Below are 22,144 nucleotides of genomic sequence, written 5' to 3'. Positions count from 1 at the left end.
GCGATGACCTGCGTTTACCTACCTACCTACCTGTCTTCCTTGGAGCATCCCAGACCCACGTGATAATAATATCTGTTGATCGATTTGGCTGACTTATTCCGCTTAGTCAAAGAATAAAGCACTCTGATTGCCTATCCCTCCTCTCCATCCTAGGGATCAAAAGAGCCGCTTCCTTTCTAGCTCTTACTCGTGAGTTTGCTGCTCAGACTCACTTTCACGTCCATGATCTGCACTGTATATCATATAAGACCTTATTCAACACGGCTTGAATAACTTCCTTACTAAGTATGTCCTCCAGGCAAGCAAGTCTTATCAGCATCATGATTTCTCCTTAGTTCAAGTCTGAAAGGCCTTATCTCTCTCTAGTGGGGGGCTAGGCGGGGTGCGGAATTCTCACCTAACGCGGGGTGCTTTACTATTGTGTGTGTGTGTGGTGAGGGGTTGATTGCGAGGGAAAAGCCAAGATGCACCAAAGTGTGCTCTTTGCAGATAAATCCATGGGAATCGGGAATGGATAGATGAGTGACTATTGCAGTCGATAGATGTAGATTTATGCCCGTCACCAGTCTGGTTGAATATCGAGCAGTTCGCTTCATCCATTCTATCTACACAGAACTCGGGTCTCGCTCGCTGGCTTGTACCTCTCTCATCTACACATCATGCCTCTCAGATCGTCGAGATCCTTCCGCCTCCCTGCTCTGCCAGGACGTCTCAAGAGCCTGCCGGGTCCCGTGGTATACATAATCCTGCTCCTGCTCGCCGTCAACGCGGCAATCTGGGCCGCCGTAGCCGTAGTACTACACTTCAACCCGGCGCTCGTCGGGTCCGCAGTGCTCTCGTATACCCTAGGTCTCCGCCATGCCTTAGACGCAGATCACATCGCGGCCATTGACCTGATGACGCGGCGCCTCGTCGCCGCAGGCCAGCGCCCCGTGACGGTCGGCACGTTTTTCTCCCTGGGCCACTCGACCATCGTCATCATAACATGCATCGTGGTCGCCGCCACGGCAGGCGCCCTGCGCGACCGGTTCGAAGGCTTCCAGTACGTCGGTGGCATCATCGGGACGAGTGTGAGCGCCGCCGTTCTCATCTTACTATGCCTGGGCAACGGGTGGGTGCTATATCGCCTCGTCGGCACCCTGCGCAAGGTCCTCGCCGAACCTGAACCGCACATTGAGCCTGGGGAAGTCGGTGACGGCGAGTCGATGAATAGCGACGGCCAGGCCGTGCGAGACTTGCAGCTCGATGGACCGGGGTTTCTTGTCAAGTTGCTGCGCGGCTTCTTCCGCATCGTCGACCGGCCTTGGAAAATGTATCCCCTAGGCGTCCTGTTCGGCCTCGGCTTCGACACGAGCTCGGAAATCGCCATTTTAGGCATCGCCAGCGTGCAGGGCGCGCAGGGCACTAGTCTCTGGGTAATTCTCATTTTCCCTCTGTTGTTTACTGGTAAGTCGGAGCTTTTTAAGCTCTATTTCTGTTTTCAATATTACGTTGCTGGATTTGCTGCTTCGCTGGACACATTGGATCAAGTCTTTCTAACCGAACATGCAGCTGGTATGTGTCTAGTAGACACCTCCGACGGCGCACTGATGATGACACTATACACCTCAAAAGCATTCGCGCGCGACAGGGTCGCCATCTTGTATTACTCCATCGTGCTGACGGGAATCACCGTTGTCGTCTCGGCCTTCATCGGGATAATACAGATCTTATCCCTGGTGCAGAACGTCGCGGAGCCCCAGGGGAGATTCTGGGACGGGCTCAGCGCGATCAGTGACCACTTCGAAATCGTTGGCGCGAGCATTGTCGGCGTCTTTGTTTTAGCTGGAGTTGGGTCGGTGCTCATATATCGCCCCTGGAGACGGAGGATGGAGGAGCGTAGGACAGCGCAGAGAATATCGTCAGATGTGCCCCAGGATCCGTTTCGGGACTGTGAACGCGGCGTCACGGGAGAAGAAGGCACAGATAGACAAGCCGTATGACGAAACTACTTATTCTCATAGATACTCTCTACATAGGACCGAGCAGGCCGTCTAATCTAAGGCATTCAAAATGACTTTGCACATCTCTATACACTTCTCCTCTTCAAGCCGCTGTGCTACCAACTGCAGGCTGACGGGCATACCATGAACTGCTTCTCCATTATCTAAGTAATCAAAACGTCAGAAGGTCTGCCAAGTTAACGTGGGAAGGGGCGTGGTAAGGGTTTAGTACATTCGCTTCGAACCGCCTTATCATCGTCGGAAAACGGTGGCGGTGCATCATCTTGGTATATATCAACCGCTGCGTCTGCCGTGAATCCCGTGGGGAACGACATAGCAGAATAGTCTAATATGTTGTAAACCCCGGTGTATCCAACTGAGAATAGCTGTTAGCCCGTGCGCTCTTCCCCTCCTTTTTCATTCCCCTGATACTCAAAAGGTGCGATGAATGATCAACGAAGGCGAGGTAGGTGTTGAACTGACCATGTTTGAATTTCCCATTCTCAACACCACTGAAGGGTGACACGGGCGTCAAGATGGCGTCAATGCCCGCTTTCCGCCACCGGTCCAGGTACTCCTTCTGGAATTTCGTGCGCTCCAGATGCAGTTGCCAGTAGTCGAAGGCTCCCAGCTCGGGGATATTTCCAAAGTACGACATTTCCGGCCTCAGGGGCTCCCCTGTCTTCTCGAGCTCGCGGGCCACTGACTTGCCGCCATCGGCCACGAACATCCGTAGGAGGATCTTCAGGCCCGTTTCATGAGTTTCTAGAGACCACTCCGTGACTTCGTGACCGGCGGCCTTCAGTCTGTCGACGGTCTGTCGTAGCGCCCTCGTCACGGGAGGCGTGGGCAGCACGATGCCGTCGTGCCACATGACCCCGATCTTCAGTCGTTGTGGCAACGTGATAGGCCGCCAGGGCATGGGCAGACACCGCGGGTCGGCGTGCCAAGGCTCGGATCTGACTACCGAGCTGCTGTAATACTCCAGATCCTCGATCGTGCGCGTCATTGGGCCGTTGACCGATTGTACGGCCTCCTGGCCTGGTAAGCCCGAGCGACAACCTAGTGTGGGGAAGCGGCCGAACGACGGCCGAAGAGTGAAGATACCTGTGCACTATGATAATTTGGATGGCGTCAGCAATTGCTTAGATTTCCTGTGAGCGAGCAGGAACCCGAGGGACTTTGTGAGGGAGTGTGGGGGACGCCGTATCCTCACGACACGCGCTTATGGCTTTTACAGGCAACTATGCCCTCAATGGCTACGAGAAGGAGGTAGGAAGGAAATGAGGCCTAGAGGCAAAGCGTACGGCGGCAGGGATGCGCAGAGAGCCCCCTATATCAGTCCCAACACCCATGGGACTGCCCTTGAACATTATCAGCGCCGATTCGCCACCCGAGCTCCCGCCGCTCGTGAGCCGCCTATTGAGTGGGTTGACGGTGCGGCCAAAAGTGTTGTTCACGCTCTCGGCAATCATCATGGCTGTCGGCACGTTCGTCTTCACGTAGACGACAGCCCCGGCGGCGACCAAAATCTTGGCAAGTTCGGCGTCATCTTGCGCGGGATCGCCCACGTGGGACGTGAAGCCGACGGTGGAATCAAGCCCTCGCAGATTAAAGTTGTCCTTGAGGGATATGGGCAGACCGTGGAAAGGGCCTACTGGTCCTAACCCTTGGGCTAGACGCTCGTCTAACGCCTTTGCCGTTGTGAGGGCTCGGTCAAAACATGTCTCGGAAAGACAGTTTACCTAACAATGCGTATAAGCTCTCTATGTTTCTTATTCAAGATTGAAAGGATATGTATAGACTGATGTGTATGATTATCGCATACCAGCTGATGTGCTGCGGCTGCTCGCTTGCAGAAAGCCCTTGTTACCGTCTCCGACCTGAGACTTCCACTCGCTAGCTTCGGGAGCAGCTCCAGCGCGGTGGCATTGGTGATATCTAGCTCTTCCTGCGTGAACCAGCCAGAGATCTCTGGAAACCCCGTGACGTCGACCTGGCTCTCTGGGGGTAGGAGATGGTCTGGGATGCGCCATTCCTCGGGAATCGAGTTCAGCAACGCTTGGCGCTTCTGGGCTGCGATTGTCTCCCACGTTCCTCCCATATTTATTTTCTTTCCTTTTTTTTTTTTCCCTCTTCACTTTAAGTGAGCGTGAATGTATTTGATTGTTGTAAGTTTAGGGAATAACTTCTTATATCGGAATACGGTAGTTTCAATGTAGGGACATGGCGTGTTGGCCTAAGCAATGCATGGGCAAACAAACCGATGCATGCCCAGGAACACAAACGTAAATAGTTGTCACTTATATAAACGAGATCGACCGACTCCCCCGCAGTCTAATTTGTATGTGTACCTACCTACCTACATTCCTGATCCTACGGAGGACAGGGCGTTACTGCCCGTCCGCCGGGATCGGTGAAATTCGAGCTTCCTTTCTTCGTCTGTTGATCTGTTTACTATTTATATATGTAATACATAGTGTTGGACGGTCTCTGTTATTTCCAACGACTCGACCCCAAATCCACTTCCCCCTCACCTCACCCCAATCCCGAGCCCACCCTTACGTTGCCGAAAAGAGGCGGGTGCGGCGTATGCGGCGTATGACAGAGGATATCTGCCGGCTGCGGAGATAGCGTGTCTATGGCAGTGTTAGTATTCTAGTACGAATGGAGTAGGCTATTTGGCCGGTTATCTGCTCAGACTTTATGCTTGCAGAATGTAGCTTGCGCTTTGATCAGATGAGCTTATCAACAAATACGGGCTTGGATATCTTTCTCGGAAGGAGATGGCGTGGTTTAGATGATCAATCAATGATTACCGGGTTTGCTCGGCCGTCGAGCAGAAGGTAGCATAGGTATGTAGGTAAATCAGTACTGTAACCATCCATCTCCAAGCTGTCGGAACACGGATATGCTGCCATTCGCTGTGAAGTCACTGTATGGACAAGTCGTGGGACCAATCGTCGTCGACTGAGCCGATACACTCCATACAGGTAGATAGAGTAAATGTCAAGACGTGCGATTACTTAGGTATTTGGAACAAGTTAGGGATCTGGCGAGGATTAGGGATTCGTACCCCGTCCCCAACCCCGCAAAAGCCTATCTACACTTCTTGTCTACCTACACTATCTGAGTCTAGTGGACCGTAGCACAGATAATTGAAAGATACGATAGTGGGAGCATATGTATCTTACTTATAGTAGAACAACCGCTAGGTAAGCAAAAGTATACCCGAGGTCAGGTAGATAATCCGAGATAAATTTATTCGCATGGCTCCCATCTCCTCATCTGTATCAAATCACGGTTTACAAGCTGAGGAAAGATAGAATCCTACCAATCATACCCTCACCGTCATCCTATCATCCATCGCCAAGCATGTATGAATACCACCATTATTGGTGACACCATATAGAGCTGCGAACACACTCGTCACGTCGTAGCCATGCCGGCGACACTCAAGGAAAAATTGCGCGAGTACTTCCATACCGAGTACAGACCGGGCGAAAAGGCTTTGGTGCGCAAGATCGATTTTTTCATCCTCACGTTCTGCTGTCTGAGCTATTTCACAAATTACGTAAGTCTAGCTCCTACCCTAATATTCAATCATTTATGTGTATAGAGAGGACCTAGATCCTAGCCATGAGCTTCATCAATCCTGCCAATGACATATTCGTTGTAGGACTGAGAGGGCAAAATATGAAATGCTCAATACAGTCATAAACAAACAAACCTACCCCTACCTACATACTTACAAGACACGCAGCTCGACCGCTCCAACATAAACAATGCCTACGTCTCAGGCTTGAAGGAAGAGCTGAACTTCGTCGGCAATGAGCTGAACCAGATCCAAGCCGCTTTTACAGCGGGCTACGTAGTCGGCCAGGTCCCGGCGAACCTATCGCTGCACTATGTGCGGCCGCGCATCTTCTTCCCGGCGTGCATGGTGGTGTGGGCTGGTCTGACCATGGTGACGGCGTCGGCGCACGACGCCGCCAGCATCGCCGCCATCCGGTTCTTCCAGGGCGTGGCCGAGGCCACGACCTTTGTCGGCACACACTACATCCTCGGGTCGTGGTACACGGAGCGCGAGCTGGGGAAGCGCTCGGGTATTTTCACTGCTTCCGGGTTGGCGGGGACTATGATTGGGGGGTATATCCAGACGGGGATTCAGTCGTCTCTGCATATGCGGCATGGGCTGAGCGGATGGAGGTGGTTGTTCATGTAAGTCTTGACATCTTTGGTGCGGTTGACTGCCGCTCTCTTTCTCTCTACTATTTTCAAGGGTTGTATACCTATCTACCTTCTTGAAGTGAATTGCCTATCCCAGGCCACAGCCTGGCTTTCCCCCCTAAACCCCATCACCACACCACACGGCCAAGTCAGCACACTAACACATCCCTATAAGAATCGACGGCATCGTCACCCTACCAATCGCCATCTACGGCTTCATATTCTTCCCCGACACGCCAGCGACCACAAAAGCATTCTACCTAACACCAGAGCAGAAAGCCCTTGCGCAATCCCGCGTGCCGCCCGTACCTGAGCACTCCCCTTTATCCTGGTCATTCTTGCGAAAGGCGCTAACGTCGCGCTTCTTCTGGGGTTTCATGATCCTCTGGATCATCGCGGGCGAGGCCGAATCGTTCTCCTCCAACGCCCTCCTGGCGCTGTACATGAAGAGCCACCCCGTATACGACTACACCGTGGCCCAGCTCAACAATTATCCTACGGGCGTCCCCGCGGCTGGTATCGTGTCGACGCTCTTCTGGGCCACGTTGACGGATTTCCTGGGGGGAAAGAGGTATCTTGTGGGGTACTTCATCGGGATCACGGGGATCGTGACTTCGGCTCTGATCCTCTCGGCCTCGCACGGTGATAACCCTGCACGGTCTACGCCTACCGTGTTCGGCGCGTATTATTGGGCGGGCGCCGTGTATGCTTGTCAGGCGACGTTCTTTGCGTGGGCGAATGATGCCTTGAGGTATGATGAGCACATGTTTCGCGCTGTCGTGCTCGCGGGCATGAATCTTGGGAGTAATGTCATTAATGCGTGGTGGACGATTGTGTTCTATGGAGCTTCGATGGCACCCTGGTTCAGGGTAAGTTTTTTCTTCTTTTTTTTCTTTTATTTTCTTTGGCATGTCTTAAGTGGAAGAAACTCGATGAGTGTTAACTCGCTCATTCTCGCTTCTGAGCAATCCCCCCTTCGTCTCACATTCCTCTTCTTTCCTTGTCTATTTGTTTTAGCGTTCTTTCTGTTGATACAAAAGATGCACCTCTTCGTCATTCGGTTTATGGGTTTAGAAAAAACTGACTGGCTGACATTCGCATGTTTGTTAGAGAGGTATGTGGGCCATGATCGCAGTGTCTATCGCCTTGGTGATTTGGACAGCAGGCCTTTCGTATTTCACGGCGAGACATGAACGTGAGCGGAAGGTGAAGCAGCAGAGTCCCGAAGTGCAGCAGGACGAAGACGATAAGGAGAATATGGCGTGAAATTGCCTAGAATGAGATATTCTGGGCGAGAAATGTATGCTTTCTGGCTGGAATATCGAATCTCGAACTTGTCGAAATGATTCACAGTGGCCCAGACTAGTCAGCTTGTATCTACAACAGTCAGTCATGTCGGGCTTCATCGTCATACAATCTATCCGCTCAAGGCCTACCATGCGGAACCTAGACCCTGTAACACGTTGAGAACAGGGATAATATAGGCTTCCAAGGTATAAAGTTGATCAAGCTTGCAACTCAGAGTGACTGTACTCAAATCACCTTCTCGCGCGGCCAGTTGTGTAGGGACTTACAGTAGCACCGGTAGTTGGGTGGGCAGGTACCTATTAAAGGATAGCGGGCATAGCGGGGATTCACCCTGCTGCTAATGTCCATCTAGCGCGGAACGCACGACGAACCCCACAGTGGGCTTGCTTGACTTGACTTTATCACGACCATTTCAACGCTACAACCATCCAATCTACCCGGTGAACATACAGCTCGGTGCGAGCATAGTGTCTTATCTCGACCGCAGTGCTTACTTACCCACCTTGCCTAATGTCTCATGTTGCCTGATTACCTATCTACACCCTTAGGTTGCCTGCCTATGCGCACAGGCACCTAAGGCGTGACAATGAATCTCTTTCGGAACGCCTTCAAAGGTTGGACGCGTCGCGACGACGAAGCCACTTCTACCCCTTCGTCTACCCCTTCGTCTAACCCTTCGTCGCCTGACATGCCGCGGCGCACCCGCACCCGGGACACCCGGGACACCCGCACACCAACACCAACTCCGCCGCCGCCTTCGCCGAGCCAAAACCCGATTCCCACCTCATCGCCTCTTTCATCTTTGCCTACCGATTCCTCCTTCGCCACGGCTACAGCTGATTCCCCTAACGCCACTAATGGACACCCTAGCAGAGGAAGTGGAGGAGCAGAAGATGAAATCGAGTCTGGAGGGGACGAAGCCACCGTTGTTAGCGATAATGGCCGAGACCGCACTGGTGACGAAGGCCGTGATCCGCCACAGTACCATAAGGCAAAAAACCTGCCACCCGAGCTGAAGGAACACTGCCGAGTCTATCTCGAAGAAGCGCTCCGTATGTTCCAATTCTCCTAGACTACAACAGACATGCCTTATTCTCTCTCATCATCATTATTATCATCATCGTATTATGGTGGATGATTACTGCACCTGCTAATCGCCATCCTACCCGATAGCGCGACAGGCCATCTTTCTCCTCGACAGTCTTCTATCGACTCGGCCCACGGACCCCTACGTTCCAGCGTACTGCCCTCCTCCGAGCCAAATTTCCTTAATATGTTCCAATATCGTTCACCCAGACTTCACTACGCGACCTAAAGAACCGGACTGGCCACAGATTAGTCTCCAATCTCTGGCATACTTGCGCGACCTGCTTGCCGTCTTTGGCCCCCTTCACGCCGGCTTCAAGGAGTCCGTCCTCTTTGGCACCAATGCGACATCGGATCTAGACCCTGACATGAACGTCATGGCACCTGATGGTGATGGCAACGGCCTAGATGCAGACGAGCGCGGCTTGGTGCGCCTGTCCCCTCGGTATGGGAACGATAGTGTCTGGCAACGGGGCCGCGACTTCTTCAGCCTCGTAGGCTGGGCATTCAATTGTAGTGTCTTGTATCCTGAACGTTGGCAGTGGTGGGCTCGTTGGCTCGGGTTCATGTTGGACCTGCTGGAGAAAGATGTCGAAGAGCGGCATAGGCTTGACATGAAGAATGGCTCTGACGACATGCCTCTACTCCAGAGCTCAATCCTTGCGTCCTATATTGCTCAACGATCCGGTCGCACAGCTGACGTTACTATGTGGGCCATGAAGGCGCTTTTTGCGGATGGCGACACACCCTCGACATCTGTTTTTCAGGAGGTGTGGCCCCGAGAACACAAGAGTCGTTCTCCGCTACAGCAACGTACCCCGAACAAGCGGAAACGGGAAAATGTCAACATCGACAAAGGCGAATATGGGGGCTACCTGGATGATGAGTCTGTGCACTCGTCACAAGCCTCGGAACCGCCAACGCCACAAAAGAATAGGAAGGCCATGTTATCCTCTTTGCCGACCTTGGCAGACGCAGATATCCTTGAGACAGCCTATGGCGAAACCATACCGTTAAGGCAACGTTTGTTCTCGCTGGTAAGTGTTTATATATATACACAAGAATCTCACTCACCTTGCCCCAACTATTATTAAGCTTACCTTTGTCTATTCAAGATGTCGTACTTGTGTTATACCTTGAACGACACGTCTCCCATGGACTTCTCGAACCTTTATAAGAGATTCGAGCAAAAGGTCAAGGAGCTTCCCCTGCCCATCTTCTCGTCCTTCATCAATCACGCGACCTCTATGTTGCGCGTTGACCAGCAGATCGAGATGTTGCAAGGCGTGCTCTTTCTCTTCTTGCCACCCGGCGCGTTGAGCCCTCGCAAGGTCGACCGTGAGAGGTTTGAGGACGGTGGAATCTCCCCCGCCATACTAGAACGCTGTTTTCTACCGTATCCTGCCAATACGATCGAAGTGGAGGATAATGTTAAAATGTCCCTATTGCTCGAAAATCTGTTGATGCTCGTCTGGAGGCACATAGATGATGGAGATGGAGAGGAATGCTTTAGCGAGAATCTTACCCGGGCTGCCCGCACGGGAATAGAGGCGCGACGGGATAAGATTAATAAGAAGAAGACGCGTGGTGGGCGCGGGGCAGCTGCAGCAAAGGGGTTTAGTGATGTTGAGGGAGAAGCCAAGGCCCTACTCGAGGCGTCGGATGCTAGGCTTGCGTGGCTTTCGGAAGCGATTGTGGTTAGCACCAGCACTGCTGCAGAAGCAGGAAACGATGACGACGCTATGGATGAAGATGGATGAAAAGTTGATGCATACTTGCTTATGTGCGACTGGCTATGTCTAAAGGGGGGTGTACGGCGTTCTGGATGTGTGGAAATGAGTCGTTTATAGGCGGTCTATCTATGTATAGTCTTGGTGGCGTTCATCATGGTAAGCAGGTACTCGTCATGTTATGTTCAAAAGGAGGGAGTAAAGGGGTATACCCTGGCGTTTTCTTAATAAAGAGTGCTGTTTGCAGTAGGTGTATAGAGTTCGATCCATGGTTATCGGGGTGGTTGAAGTCGTGCTGGTAACTTATGCACCTACCTGGATTACATACATGATAATATACAAGTCTATTAAGCTGTTCTTTTGACTTTTTTATCCTACAAGATGTTATGGATCATTTTCATACATGTACTATTATCATACATAGGTTAGGTAGCCATTGCATGAGGCCGGGGCTGGTCTACTACCGCTTTCGAGCTGGCGTCGATGTAGGTGTCCAGGCTTGAGGCTGCCATGTCTCGCCAGGTGCGCCCCGTTGTTGCTGAGCTTGTTTCCACGGGTCGTTGTCTATCTCGGCCTTGGTGTTTGTGGATTTTGTTGTCTGCGTAGTAGGGTTTGGTTTCTTCTTCACTGCGGGGTCCCTACTTTCTTCCTGATTGGCATTAGAAGTCTGTGCATGGCCCTGTACGTCAGGTTTCGTGTGTTGATCCGTAGTCGTCGTCGTCGTCGTCGTCGTCGTCGTCGTCGCCGCCGTTTGTGTTGTTTGCGTCGTTGTTGGATAAGAAGGAGAATGAGGAGGAGAAGAAGGCGGCATGTCCAACAAACTCGGCTTTGCGGCCCACCGCGCGTCGGCGTCGGCGGCGAGGAGCTTCATGCGCGCCTGGCGCTGTAGCTCGGCGATTTGCTCCTCCATGGTGGGTGGTTCGAAGCGTTGGTGGCGTAGCCATTGATGCCATGCCGGCGGCACTTTTACCTCACTGTGTTGTGTTGAGCGCGGATAGTGGACTAGACGTCTGTGCGGCGAGCCTTCGGCAGCGTCGCCGCGGGGTTGACGGAGCTCGTAGTAGGTATTGCCTTGGGGGTCACTGCCTGGGCGTGTGTTAGTTATATCACTTGAGTACATAAATGGGAGTGGGAGTGATGGTGAGAATTGTTGTGTAGGGTGGTCTGTAGGGTGTTGTGTCTTTTTGAGAGTGAACTGACCGACGAAGAATCGTTTCCGCCATGGTAGGCGAAGGGATTTCCACTGGTACCATGCCCTGAGGACGAAGTTGGATTGTTGCTGTGACATTGTATGTGTATGTGTGTCACTGCGCTTTACCGTGGAATGGGATGTCTGTCTGTCTTGTCTTTTCTAGCTGCGAATTTCTGGTAGTAGAAATTTGGGAGTGATGCGATCATGTGCCAGTGTCTAGATTGTACTTTGAGGTGAGGTATCTGGTCTAGATAGCTCCACGCCGAATAGCTGCTGCGGCTGGCTTCGGGTACATGAGCTTCGGGTACACGTCGGGTACCGGTAGCTACCAGAGGAGCTCCTTACTGAGTACCTAAGGTACTTAGGTACCTACCTAGACAAGAGAGGAACAGGCGGGCGGAGAGAGACGTCATCTCAATCTTCCCACCTGGGCTGCGCAGGTTAGGTAGGCAGATATCTGGCAGATCATCTTGCACAGCTGTACTGCATTGACACGTTGGGGGTGCAAATACTCCCATCCTCCTCGCCTCTCTCTCTTTCTGTCTGGCCCCTCTCCCCTCTCCCCACTCACTCACCCACTCACTTAACTTACACAGTCAGACACGGTACACATCCCCGAAATCCTCTGGCCGCCCCCCTTTGACTCTTGACTTGGCTTTTGACAACTGTTTCTCGAACATATGCGCCGCTAATCTCGTTACCTAGCCGATCACCTATCATTCTAGAGAATCGACACTCGTCATCTTGTGCAGATTCGACAGCCGCTGACGCCACGCATTGCTGTCACTTCCCCTGTGGTGCAACCATCGTACAACTACCTATTGTACACCTTATTATCAGCTGCTGCTGCTGCTGCTGTTCGCTGTCTTGCTTCGTTGGTCGGGCCATTCAGGCACATTTACATTGCCGTCCAGAGCCCCTATTCCCATTCCCATTCCCATTCCCGACAACACCGAGAAAGATGGTACCGCCGACGGCGACATGACGACAACGACACCCCGTGCAATTCTGCAACTCTCGTAAAATAAAACCCAGTGTGTGTAAATACCTCAATGCGATCACCATCAACCTTCGTGCGAATACTCCTCCCCGAATACACCTGCTACCGACCAACTCTCTATCCCATCTCTATCTCATACTCAGCATCGGTGCCTCTGAGACCGAATAGCTACACAGCCATTAGTCAATCCATATTTGTCTAGCCCTACGTTACTTGGGTGCTTAGGTAGCTGTTCAACCACGATGGCGTCCGTAACCTCCTTGGATAAGGACCTCCGAAAGGCGCGCCTCGAAAAATATACCCCTGCCGCCGCGGCCGAGGCTCAATCCTGGATTGAAGGTATCTTGGGTTCCAAATTACCCTCTTCTGACCTCCTCGAAGGTCTCAAGGATGGTGTCGCGCTATGCAAGTAAGTCCTGGCAATTCTACATCATGGCATTAGGAATCGGCACTATGACGCATGCTCAGCTCTTCTTCAAATTACCAATGGTTTGAGCCGTCAGGCTGCTTGATAAGTTGCTAACGTCAAGAACTCTAAAGGCTCGTCAACTTGGCCGTGGCGCCATCAGGGGTCAAATTCAAGCAATCCGCCATGCCTTTCGTTCAAATGGAGAACATCTCGCACTTTCTCCGCGCCTGTCAATCCCCTCCTCTCAATCTACAGGAACACGACATGTTCCTCACCGTCGATCTCTACGAACAAAAGGACCCGGCCCAGGTCCTACAGTGTATCGGTGCCTTTTCTCGCGCCGCCCATGCTGCCAAGCCCGATGTCTTCCCTTCTCCTATAGGACCTAAGAGTCGTGGGCTGCTGAGCCCACAACCTACCGGAGGTTATAGCACCCCCAGAAGTCGAGGACTCTCCAACGTGAGTGCCACGTCGCCTACTTACGGTTCACGTGCTGGACTCGCAGCTACGAGGACAGGGGAATCCTCAGGTCGGTGGAGTCCAGCGAGAAGTCCCACAAGCGAACGAGTTGGCTCGCCCACTGTGTCTAGCTGGAGCAGGAAAGACCACGAGGGTGTCACTAGCCCGGCATGGAACATTGCCCAATACGGATACATGGGTGGCGCCAGTCAGGGCAATCTGGGCATCGCCTTTGGGGGACGACGACAGATCACCAGTGCCAGCCCTAGCGTACCATCTCGCGTAGACAAGGAACGTAAGCGAAAAGAACAAGAAGAACAGCAGAAGCTACAGATGGAGGAGGAAGAGCGCAGGCGTCAAGCGGAACTCGAAGCTGAGGAGAAACGTGCGCAACTAGACGAAGAGAAGAGGTGGGAAGACGAGACGAGAAGACTGCGGGCCGAGGAAAAGCGTAAGGCAGAGGAGGAAAGAATGAAGTGGGAAGACGAGGAACGTCAGTGGAGGATGACAGAAGAGAAACGGCGGAAAGACGAAGAAGAGGCGGAAGCAAGACTAGCCGAGGAGCGGAAGCGAGCTCGCAGCCCAAACGACAGTCGCTTACGTGGTCAGTTCCTCAGCCAATACCGAGCTGAGCAGAAGATAGCAGCCCAAAGAACGGGAGAAGGAGACTATGTGAAACAACTGAGAGATCTAGAGCTTGCACGTCAAAGGGAAAACGAGTACGAGGAAGAGCGTCAGAGGCGCTCACCGAGACGGGATAGGTCCAAGAGTCGAGCGCGTTCTCGCAGTCGGCCCAACAAAGCGGAGCGGCCACCTAGTCGACAGGATTCCTGGAGACCTCGTGACGAGAGGGATTATCTACGCACCCAATGGAGCCATCACCAAGCGCAGGCAGAGCAGCAGGAAACAGCACCTCAAGTGCCGCCCCGTCCTCTGCCGGACCCTACCGCGGTATCAGTTAAATCTCATCGTACTGGTGAGACACCATCAGCGCCGGCGGCCGCGGATATCCCAAGAAATGGGGAGGCTAGGCCCCTACCCGTTCCTGGGGCATCGAGCGGGCCCGCCCCTTTCGCGCGGCCACTTCCAGTTCCCCAGACCGCCAGCCGAACAGATCGTTTCCTAGCTTCAAATCCAGCCCCTGTACGACAGGCGCCGCAGCAGTCGTACTCACGCGAACTAGACGCCACATCAGAACACGACGCCGAAGACAAACGCCGCGCCCAGTCTCAGAACCAGACCAAGGCCGGCGGGTGGGCGAGCAAGTCCCTACTGGAACGTGAGATGGAGCTCGAACGCCAACGCCAGCGCGAATGGGAGGAGGCGCAGAAAGAGACAGCGCAGGCTGTCCGCTCTGGCGATGGCGTCGACGGCATCGGAGGCGGACTCGGCGGACGATGGGACGTTTCACAATGGGCTGGCTATACGGGTGGCGACTCCCAGAATAGGGGCTCGGCGGGTATCGGCGCCAGTAGGAGACAGATCGTTGGGCCGAGACCTCTGCCCCATCGGCCTTGATTTGACCAAAATGGTCAGTCTACGAAAGGAGATTGGATTAGTGAGAGTCGGGAGGTTTTAAGGCTGATTGACTGATCTAAGCCTTCACTTGATACCTACTTAGATAATATCACATAACTTGTATCTTTCTTGACCTGGGCGAGTAAATTTTTGTGTGGGTGTTAGCTCATAGCGGGATTGTATACTTAGGTATGTATGTATGTATGTGAGCGCTTCATCGTGAAATGTGGGTTTGGTATAATTATTGAATATTCGAATAGCAGCGCATGGTGTAATTTGGAAGAAGAGCTTTATTTGTGATAACTTTGACGCTCACGTGCTTGCTTGTATTGGATAAATATTGGTTATATTGGGTTGTATCGGATTACAGGGGAAGATGCTGTTGTGAGATGTTGTGGTAGTACTGCCTGAATAGGGGGTTAGTTTCCGATTACAAGGTAGTGCTTTTAACTTTTCTTTCTATTTTATATAGGTATGTATTCTATGATCAGTTAGGAAGAAAATATATTTCAGACCAGCGTTTTGCGACGTCGTGCAATCGTGTGTATATCAAATCTCTCATGTATGCGCCCATGCACATTCCAAGGTACCCCTTTTCCTTATCCAACTTATTCTGCCAGCACCTGTTTGACCACTGCAGCAATACCAACTGCATCCTCGAAGATATGCCAATGCCCGACATTATCTAAAGTTTCTACACGCGAATTGCGGATCATTTCTTTGTACACTTGACAGACCGCAGGCGTCGAATATGTATCGTCCTGGCCGGTGATGATCAATGTGACTGACACATCTAGTTTCTGGAGATCTTCTACATTTAAATTTGGGGCGTCTGCGAGCGCTTGACACCCTTTCGCGTAGCCCTCGGGATCCTGGCCTATTAGACTTAGACGAGCGGCTGCGACGCCGATGGGATCATGCGCGAGAGAAGATAGAGAAAATCCTCTGCTTATAACGTCATCCACGATGCCCGACATCCCCTTTTTCCGTACCTGCGCCGCGCGAGAGTGGAATATGTTGCGCATTGTCTTGGGTATGGCGAGAGGCGGCGGGCCGAGGAGTATCAGCCGTTTCACGAGACCTGGGTTGTCGAGCGTGAATTTTAGAGCGATTAGACAACCCATGGAATGAGCGAAGAATGTTGCGGGCCGCGAAGGCCAAATACCGGCCACGCGAGATATGGCAGAGAGATCGACCGCCAGCGAGTCGATGGTGATTTGGCTTAGTGGGTGTGTGGGACTTAGACCGTGGCCTTCGAGGTCGTAGAGATGTAGGTTTGCAAGGTCGGACAGAGAGAGAGTTGAGATGAGTGGTGTCCAGTACTCTTTTGTGCCGCCCAGACCGTGAACGAAGATCATGTTCTCATCGCTCCCCGATCCGCGCTTTTGATATGACATTGGTTTACCGTTAATCATATCAGTTAGGTTGGTGGCACCAGCTGTTCTGGCGCTGTTTGTCAACTCGAAGGCTGAAGGAGGAGATGAGCGAAATCTAGAGATATTGCTCGTCGCTCGCTGCGAGATCCTGTTCCGGAGCGTGCTGAGACCGGTCACGGAAATGGATATCTCATCTCCTGCTTTGAGGAAGACTGGCGGCTGTTTCCCGATACCTACGCCTGCTGGTGTCCCTGTGGCTAGGACGTCGCCTGGTTGCAGAGTCTGTCCCTGTGAAATCACTGCGAGAAGCTGCGGGATCGGGAAAATAAGGTCCGATGTCGTTGCGTCCTGGCGAGGCTCACCGTTTACGTGTGTCTGCACTCGCAGGGTCTGCGGAAGTGCCTCTTTTGGCACTGCTATGGGGCCCTATGCATGTTGTGAGAATCTAGTTCTTGCGCAAAATAGGTTAGGGGTGAGTGTGGCATGAGAAGGGAGTTCAGCCTTTCATACCATGGGACAATACGTATCAGCAGACTTGCCGAGAAAAAACTGTTTGTGGTCCCGCTGCTTCTCTCGCGCAGTCATGTCGTTGATGATGGTGTAGCCCCAGACATACTCCCACGCTTTCTCCTGCTCGATGCGGAGTCCTGCCTTCCCGATGATGACACCGATCTCACCCTCGTAATCCGCCGTCGAGGTGAAATCCTCGTGGAGCTGGATCTCCTCGCCATGCGCAATGATTGAAGTCGCCCTCTTCGTGAATATCACGGGATGGCTAGGCAGATCTACCTTGTCCGAACTGTCGTAGCCCGAGCTGTTGAACTCCTTCGCGTGCTCCGTGTAATTCTTACCCACGGCAAGGACATCACGGCCTGACAGTGGTGGTAGGATCTTGACTGAAGAGACTGGGATCGCGGATCCTGCGTTGGTTATCACATTACGAGACCCGACTTCGATTACCTGATAGAGGTTCTTTACTGGAGTTCCCGAATGGAAGCTTAGAGGCTGGATTGTGTCTTGCTCTATATCTAGGTGTCCAATCCGGTCGAGGCCCGTCTCTGGGTCCACGAAGGCGATGTAGTTTGTGAGCCCCGCCATTCGACTTGAGCATGAGTATAATCCCGAAATAAAGCTGCGAGTTTTCGTGAAAATGTATACTCTTTTACGGATTTTGAAGTGCGCGAATGAAGAGACTGGTATACCCAATGACGTGAGCCGAAAAACGGAGAGCTAATAGGGACCTTTCCGAGATTCCCCTCAGTTGTTGGATATGAGATCCACAATCTCCAACACACGCGCGGCTTGAGATATCGCACTTGTATAAAGAGGGAATCGTTTGTTTCCCCTAGACGTTGTCGTTATACTTAATGATGATGTACGTTATAGTGAAAGCTATCACTATGTTCGTTTGACAAGAACGTCGAGATTTCGTAGTTCGTGGTCTCTCTTTGATGATATCATGTCGTGTCCAACCACAGCTACACTGACCCGAGAGAATCAACTCGAGTTTTGAGTCGATTATCAGTTGATACTTTCTATACAGACTAACCAGTTTCAAGGCTGATGCCGAATTTTTTAGACATGGATCAACTGCTGGTTCTCCTAATCATGCAGTTTTATTAATATCTTATAGTTATACCGAATAGCGCTAGCTATATATTGCTTGCAAAATCAAGTGTTCCTGCGATGTAGTTTTTACAAAGTCCATAAGCCACTTCGCTTTTTCCCTGTGGGGTATACAATCAAGGCAGACATGAGCAGACCGACGGTGATGCCAATCGCAATTTGAATCATACTCGCAGCCACGTTAAAGACCTAAAAGCAAGGCTGTTAATAATCATGCATATGGAGAAGAGAGGCACAAGAGTTTGGGCGGGGGTATGCTTACAGCGGCGTTAAGCGCCGTGTTATCAGCCTAGGTTTGTGTTAGCTTCGATCTCTCTACTGAGTATACGGATTCAACTGGCGTGATCAGGTGATGAACGGCACTTACATCAGAAGATTTCTTATCTGAATTTGTCAGGTTGGCGGCGATTACCAGCCCGCTAGTGATGGCGCCGGTTGAGGCGAGACTACCTGGGACTTGAAGATAGACAGCGGGGAGTAGGACAGCTGCCGCTACTCCGTGTCTTATCCGGCTGTACAGGTTTGCTAATACGCCGATGGCGAACGCTCCGAATGTGTAGGCAATAGAAGGACTGGCGGCAAATTTCTTGCTAGTGAAGAAATTGACCGTGTAGCCAGCAAGGCCTATAACAACCATGGCTGGCATTTGGGTCCATCTGGCTTGGACGGTAAACGTGACGAAAATAACGTAGAGGGGCACAAACAGGAAATTCCAATAGGGGTCCAGAGGCTTATGGCATGTTGTCTCCATCACGGCATTTGAATCGATGGCACCGTATAGAGCAGTACCGACGGTAATTCCATAGATTAGAAACAGGGAGTAAATGATGGAATACACGAGTCGGATCGCGCCTGGGACCATCGCCTTAGAATGTAATTCTAACGCGGATGACAATACAAGCCACCCTGGGAGAATCATAGCAATAGAGCCCTGCGTAATGGCAGAGAAACAGAAGAGTTCCCCGTTACGGATGCTGCCAAAGGCACGTGCAAGGAAACTCAGTAAGATCGTCGCACTGACTTCGAAGACGGTGTTGTATGTGTTCGACCTCGGGGCAACGACAAGTTGCAGAAAGCCTAAAAGAATACCCAGGGCAAAGATAATTGGTAAGTCAAGGAGGCGAGCACTGAAGAAGCACGAAACGGCGGCACTCGCGAACCCGTACATGAGAACGCAAACCCACACCGGATAGAGGGGCTTTGCAGAAATTACCTGATCCAGCCTCGAAAGGGCATCATCGAGGCTTATGATGTCGTGCAGCACTTCTTTATAGATGGCATGAACATCCTTGAGCTTGCTGAGGTTAACGCTCTGGGCTGTGCGGACAATCTTCACCTCGGTTGTGTGTGTGAAGACGTCATCAAACGAGATGATCATGCAATTGGGGATGTAGAGAAACTGGCTATCAATCTCCAACACTCGCGCCGACATGGCGAGATATTCTTCCAGCCGATGGGTGGGTGCGCCGAAGAGCATAAGGGCGCGGCACATTTTCACAATGTATTTCTGACGCTTGAGGATGTCGGCGACATGTATCGTGATCTTTACTTCCTCCTCGCGATTCAAGCCCATCATCGACATTATTCTTCCGCTGGTGGTTCTCTTGTGAGGAGGTCGCTTTCGGACTCCGGATGGGGGGCTGGATGCGGCTGATGTTGTTCCGCTGGGATTCGCCAACTTCATAGATGCGCCGGCTAACCTAGCAATAGTCTCTTGAGATCTATTTGCTTTCTCATGCTCATACCATTTCCTTCGTGTCGGGGTTGTTGCGCCCGAGGAGCCTGAAGCTTCACCCGTGTATGACCGGTGGTGCTGGACCGGGGGGTTATCAGAGATCGGATTTCGATAGGCCTGAAGGAGTTGGTAAAAAACGCCACCTCTTCCATTTCCTGACGATACATGGGCTCCATCTATGATACCCGTGTCTAGTTCCGGTTGAGATGAATTACCTGCTAAAATGGAGTTAGAAGGCCATTGCGAACGAAATGATCTGATTTCATCCAGATATGATTTATTCGGATGTGGCTCAGAAAGCCCATACTTGTCTGGTGAGGCACAGTTCTACTTTGTGAAACTGACGTAATCAGAGGAGCACGGTGCCCGGAGTTCAATACCATACCTGAGATATTCTGCCATACGTTTCCTAGATTTCGAGTATGAGCTTTAAGGAGACCTTCAGCCTCCACTTCTGGTTTAGCATTTTGGTCATTCGAAGACGCATGATCATGTGCCTGAGGAGAAGCATATGAATTCGCGATGGGTACTTCGGAATAACTAGCGTCTGTCACTGCGTCTGACTCGATAGACCATCTTCGGCTGTTAGGGCTGTTGGAGTGATGCCACGTATCGAGAGCAACAGCGCGAGCACGTTCTGCAGCGGCCGCTGCAGATGCTCGTTTTTGCGGGCTGAGAGGCTCGTCGCCAATATCGCTAGCAGCAGAGTTGTAAGAGCTTGGATTCCTTGACAGTGCTGGCCGTAAAACCTGCGGTTTCGATGAGGCTGGCCGACGTTGCTCTCCTGAAGGCTCGGCGGCAGTTTCTGCGGCCAAGGCAGGTAAATCAACTTTACTGTTGAAGCGGACTTTGGGACGCTCCTGTGGTGTGCTGGATCGGCTCACCGGACTCGCCTTCTCCGTGCCGAAGTCCACAACAGATAGTGGTGAGAGGTCGTCAAGCTCACGGGGGGTTTCTGAGCTACCAGGTTCCATGACTCAAATTGTCCTGTCTCTTTCACTGTTCACACACCTTGGAGGATGTGGGTTTTTGAGATTAGATATAAAATATCCTAATACCAGAGGCTAGCCGGTCATACGGCAGGCTCTTTGGTCTTTTGTATTTAGTCCCTGGAAATCAGATCGTCAGGAACCAGTACAACCCACTAATACATCTCCGTTCACGCGCCGTTTACGGTATGCAGGGATCTAGCATACTAGACTTGGATGAGGAGCAGACCCATCGGGCCATCTAGACATTGTGGGCATTCGCAGATCGCTATGCCCAACGACGTTAGGAAAACAAACAAAGAAGTGACGAAAAAAGCTACTTGTAGGCATCATTGTATGTAATATTTACCTATTCGGCTGCCCGGTTAAGTATTGATGAGTATCGGTCCGGTACACCAGCTCTAACACCAGTTGAATATCATCAACAGACGTGATGAGCTTATTTTGGCGATGTTAGCTGCGGCAATCAAGTACTACGTCATTTCCATACGAGCAGATGCATCAGGAGCCGAGGAAACACGAGCAAAGGATCCGACTGGCAGATGATGCTTGAGATTTTCTAGTGGGTCAGCCTAGAACGCCTAGATCTACCTATTACCTATTACGTAATACTTAATACACTATTACAACGCCGTTACTGTATATAAAAATACACATGCGCGTACACGTGTTTCGTAACGGATTGCTGTATGGGGTAAAAATATTTAGTTGCAAATAGGTAGTGTCTTGGTGTCTGTATCAGCTATATTACAAGTTCAGTGGTTGAGGCGGAGTGTCAAATTTTTTGCTCGAGTCATTTGCCACGATGTATTTATAGGTCCACCTACCGTTTCACTCTACCGCATTAAGGATGTCCATCAATAAAACGAGCGATTAATACTTGTAACGCCCTTAGCCGTAGTAGTATCCTTAGCTCAGTATACGAGGTATTCGTTGGCGCAGCCTTTCTGCATGGTAAATTGCTACCATGGGGGAAAATTCCCATGAGGATAACTTCGTGCCCGATGGCTTGACAGATATCCACAAGCTCTGGAACAGCAAAGTGGAACCATATAGCGGCTCAACTGAGGCCGAAGATCATGTATATAAGGCACACGCCATTTGACGTGATCTGTTACGCGCCCGGGCGGGCCTCATGGCCCACCGAAGTACAAGAAGCTCTCCATATGTAATTCAAGTGCTGACCCGAGTTGCCATTTATGCGTATGACATCAAGTTAGTTGCTTTATTGAGCGGTTTACTGTTATAAATTCGAATTTTCTCTTCCAATATAGCATGGTTCTATTCAACTAAAGATAAGCTCCCACTGAACCATATAGTAAAATGGCGCTACTTACTTTTAATAACCCCAGTAGATTGTAATCATATTTAAAGGAGAAAAGTTTAAACTAAATTATTATATGCCTATAGTTTAATATAATATACCGAAAGTTGATATCCTATTTATAATATTTCGTATATTGTTTAATAATATGGGCTGTATAAGCATGGGTTAAATAAACTC

General features: G+C 51.3%; 8 protein-coding genes across 8 annotated transcripts; 4 read left to right on the top strand and 4 right to left on the bottom strand.

Moving 5' to 3' along the window:
• Positions 1-268: 268 nt before the first annotated feature.
• Positions 269-2,153, top strand: F5B22DRAFT_465 (high-affinity nickel-transport protein-domain-containing protein). Its single transcript, XM_047972099.1, has 3 exons — positions 269-285; positions 367-1,446; positions 1,552-2,153. Exons 2-3 carry the CDS (start codon positions 660-662, stop codon positions 1,980-1,982), a joined length of 1,218 nt encoding a protein of 405 aa, XP_047836114.1. The 5' UTR covers positions 269-285; positions 367-659; the 3' UTR covers positions 1,983-2,153.
• Positions 2,034-4,086, bottom strand: F5B22DRAFT_640702 (amidase; the record flags this gene model as incomplete). The annotated part of the gene is made up of 5 exons (XM_047977879.1): positions 2,034-2,146; positions 2,215-2,358; positions 2,466-3,096; positions 3,290-3,727; positions 3,811-4,086. The coding sequence occupies 5 exons, from the start codon at positions 4,084-4,086 to the stop codon at positions 2,034-2,036; spliced, it is 1,602 nt and encodes a 533-aa protein (XP_047836113.1).
• A 1,192-nt stretch (positions 4,087-5,278) lies between these two features.
• On the top strand, positions 5,279-7,792 carry F5B22DRAFT_197 (major facilitator superfamily domain-containing protein). Its single transcript, XM_047969558.1, has 4 exons — positions 5,279-5,556; positions 5,746-6,203; positions 6,388-7,081; positions 7,323-7,792. The coding sequence occupies exons 1-4, from the start codon at positions 5,425-5,427 to the stop codon at positions 7,476-7,478; spliced, it is 1,440 nt and encodes a 479-aa protein (XP_047836112.1). The 5' UTR covers positions 5,279-5,424; the 3' UTR covers positions 7,479-7,792.
• Positions 7,793-8,208: 416 nt separating this feature from the next.
• Positions 8,209-10,366, top strand: F5B22DRAFT_632334 (uncharacterized protein; the record flags this gene model as incomplete). Its single annotated transcript, XM_047976681.1, has 3 exons — positions 8,209-8,572; positions 8,694-9,643; positions 9,722-10,366. 3 exons carry the CDS (start codon positions 8,209-8,211, stop codon positions 10,364-10,366), a joined length of 1,959 nt encoding a protein of 652 aa, XP_047836111.1.
• Positions 10,367-10,581: 215 nt separating this feature from the next.
• Positions 10,582-12,197, bottom strand: F5B22DRAFT_313 (uncharacterized protein). Its single transcript, XM_047970630.1, has one exon. It carries the CDS (start codon positions 11,622-11,624, stop codon positions 10,797-10,799), a length of 828 nt encoding a protein of 275 aa, XP_047836110.1. The 5' UTR covers positions 11,625-12,197; the 3' UTR covers positions 10,582-10,796.
• A 573-nt stretch (positions 12,198-12,770) lies between these two features.
• On the top strand, positions 12,771-14,914 carry F5B22DRAFT_632333 (uncharacterized protein; the record flags this gene model as incomplete). The annotated part of the gene is made up of 2 exons (XM_047976680.1): positions 12,771-12,937; positions 13,069-14,914. 2 exons carry the CDS (start codon positions 12,771-12,773, stop codon positions 14,912-14,914), a joined length of 2,013 nt encoding a protein of 670 aa, XP_047836109.1.
• Positions 14,915-15,355: 441 nt separating this feature from the next.
• F5B22DRAFT_582018 (uncharacterized protein) lies at positions 15,356-17,628 on the bottom strand. The gene is made up of 2 exons (XM_047973272.1): positions 16,801-17,628; positions 15,356-16,716 (listed from the first exon to the last, which is right to left on the bottom strand). The coding sequence occupies exons 1-2, from the start codon at positions 17,386-17,388 to the stop codon at positions 15,523-15,525; spliced, it is 1,782 nt and encodes a 593-aa protein (XP_047836108.1). The 5' UTR covers positions 17,389-17,628; the 3' UTR covers positions 15,356-15,522.
• A 261-nt stretch (positions 17,629-17,889) lies between these two features.
• On the bottom strand, positions 17,890-21,126 carry F5B22DRAFT_582015 (uncharacterized protein). The gene is made up of 6 exons (XM_047973271.1): positions 20,990-21,126; positions 20,848-20,908; positions 20,037-20,760; positions 18,284-19,869; positions 18,179-18,205; positions 17,890-18,105 (listed from the first exon to the last, which is right to left on the bottom strand). The coding sequence occupies exons 3-6, from the start codon at positions 20,623-20,625 to the stop codon at positions 17,986-17,988; spliced, it is 2,322 nt and encodes a 773-aa protein (XP_047836107.1). The 5' UTR covers positions 20,626-20,760; positions 20,848-20,908; positions 20,990-21,126; the 3' UTR covers positions 17,890-17,985.
• Between the last annotated feature and the right edge of the window lie 1,018 nt (positions 21,127-22,144).

The sequence above is a fragment of the Xylaria bambusicola genome (assembly GCF_022495145.1).
Source record: "Xylaria bambusicola strain CBS 139988 unplaced genomic scaffold F5B22scaffold_1, whole genome shotgun sequence".
In the NCBI taxonomy this organism is placed as follows: Eukaryota; Fungi; Ascomycota; class Sordariomycetes; order Xylariales; family Xylariaceae; genus Xylaria; species Xylaria bambusicola.
This window is presented reverse-complemented; position numbering and strand designations above follow the sequence as displayed.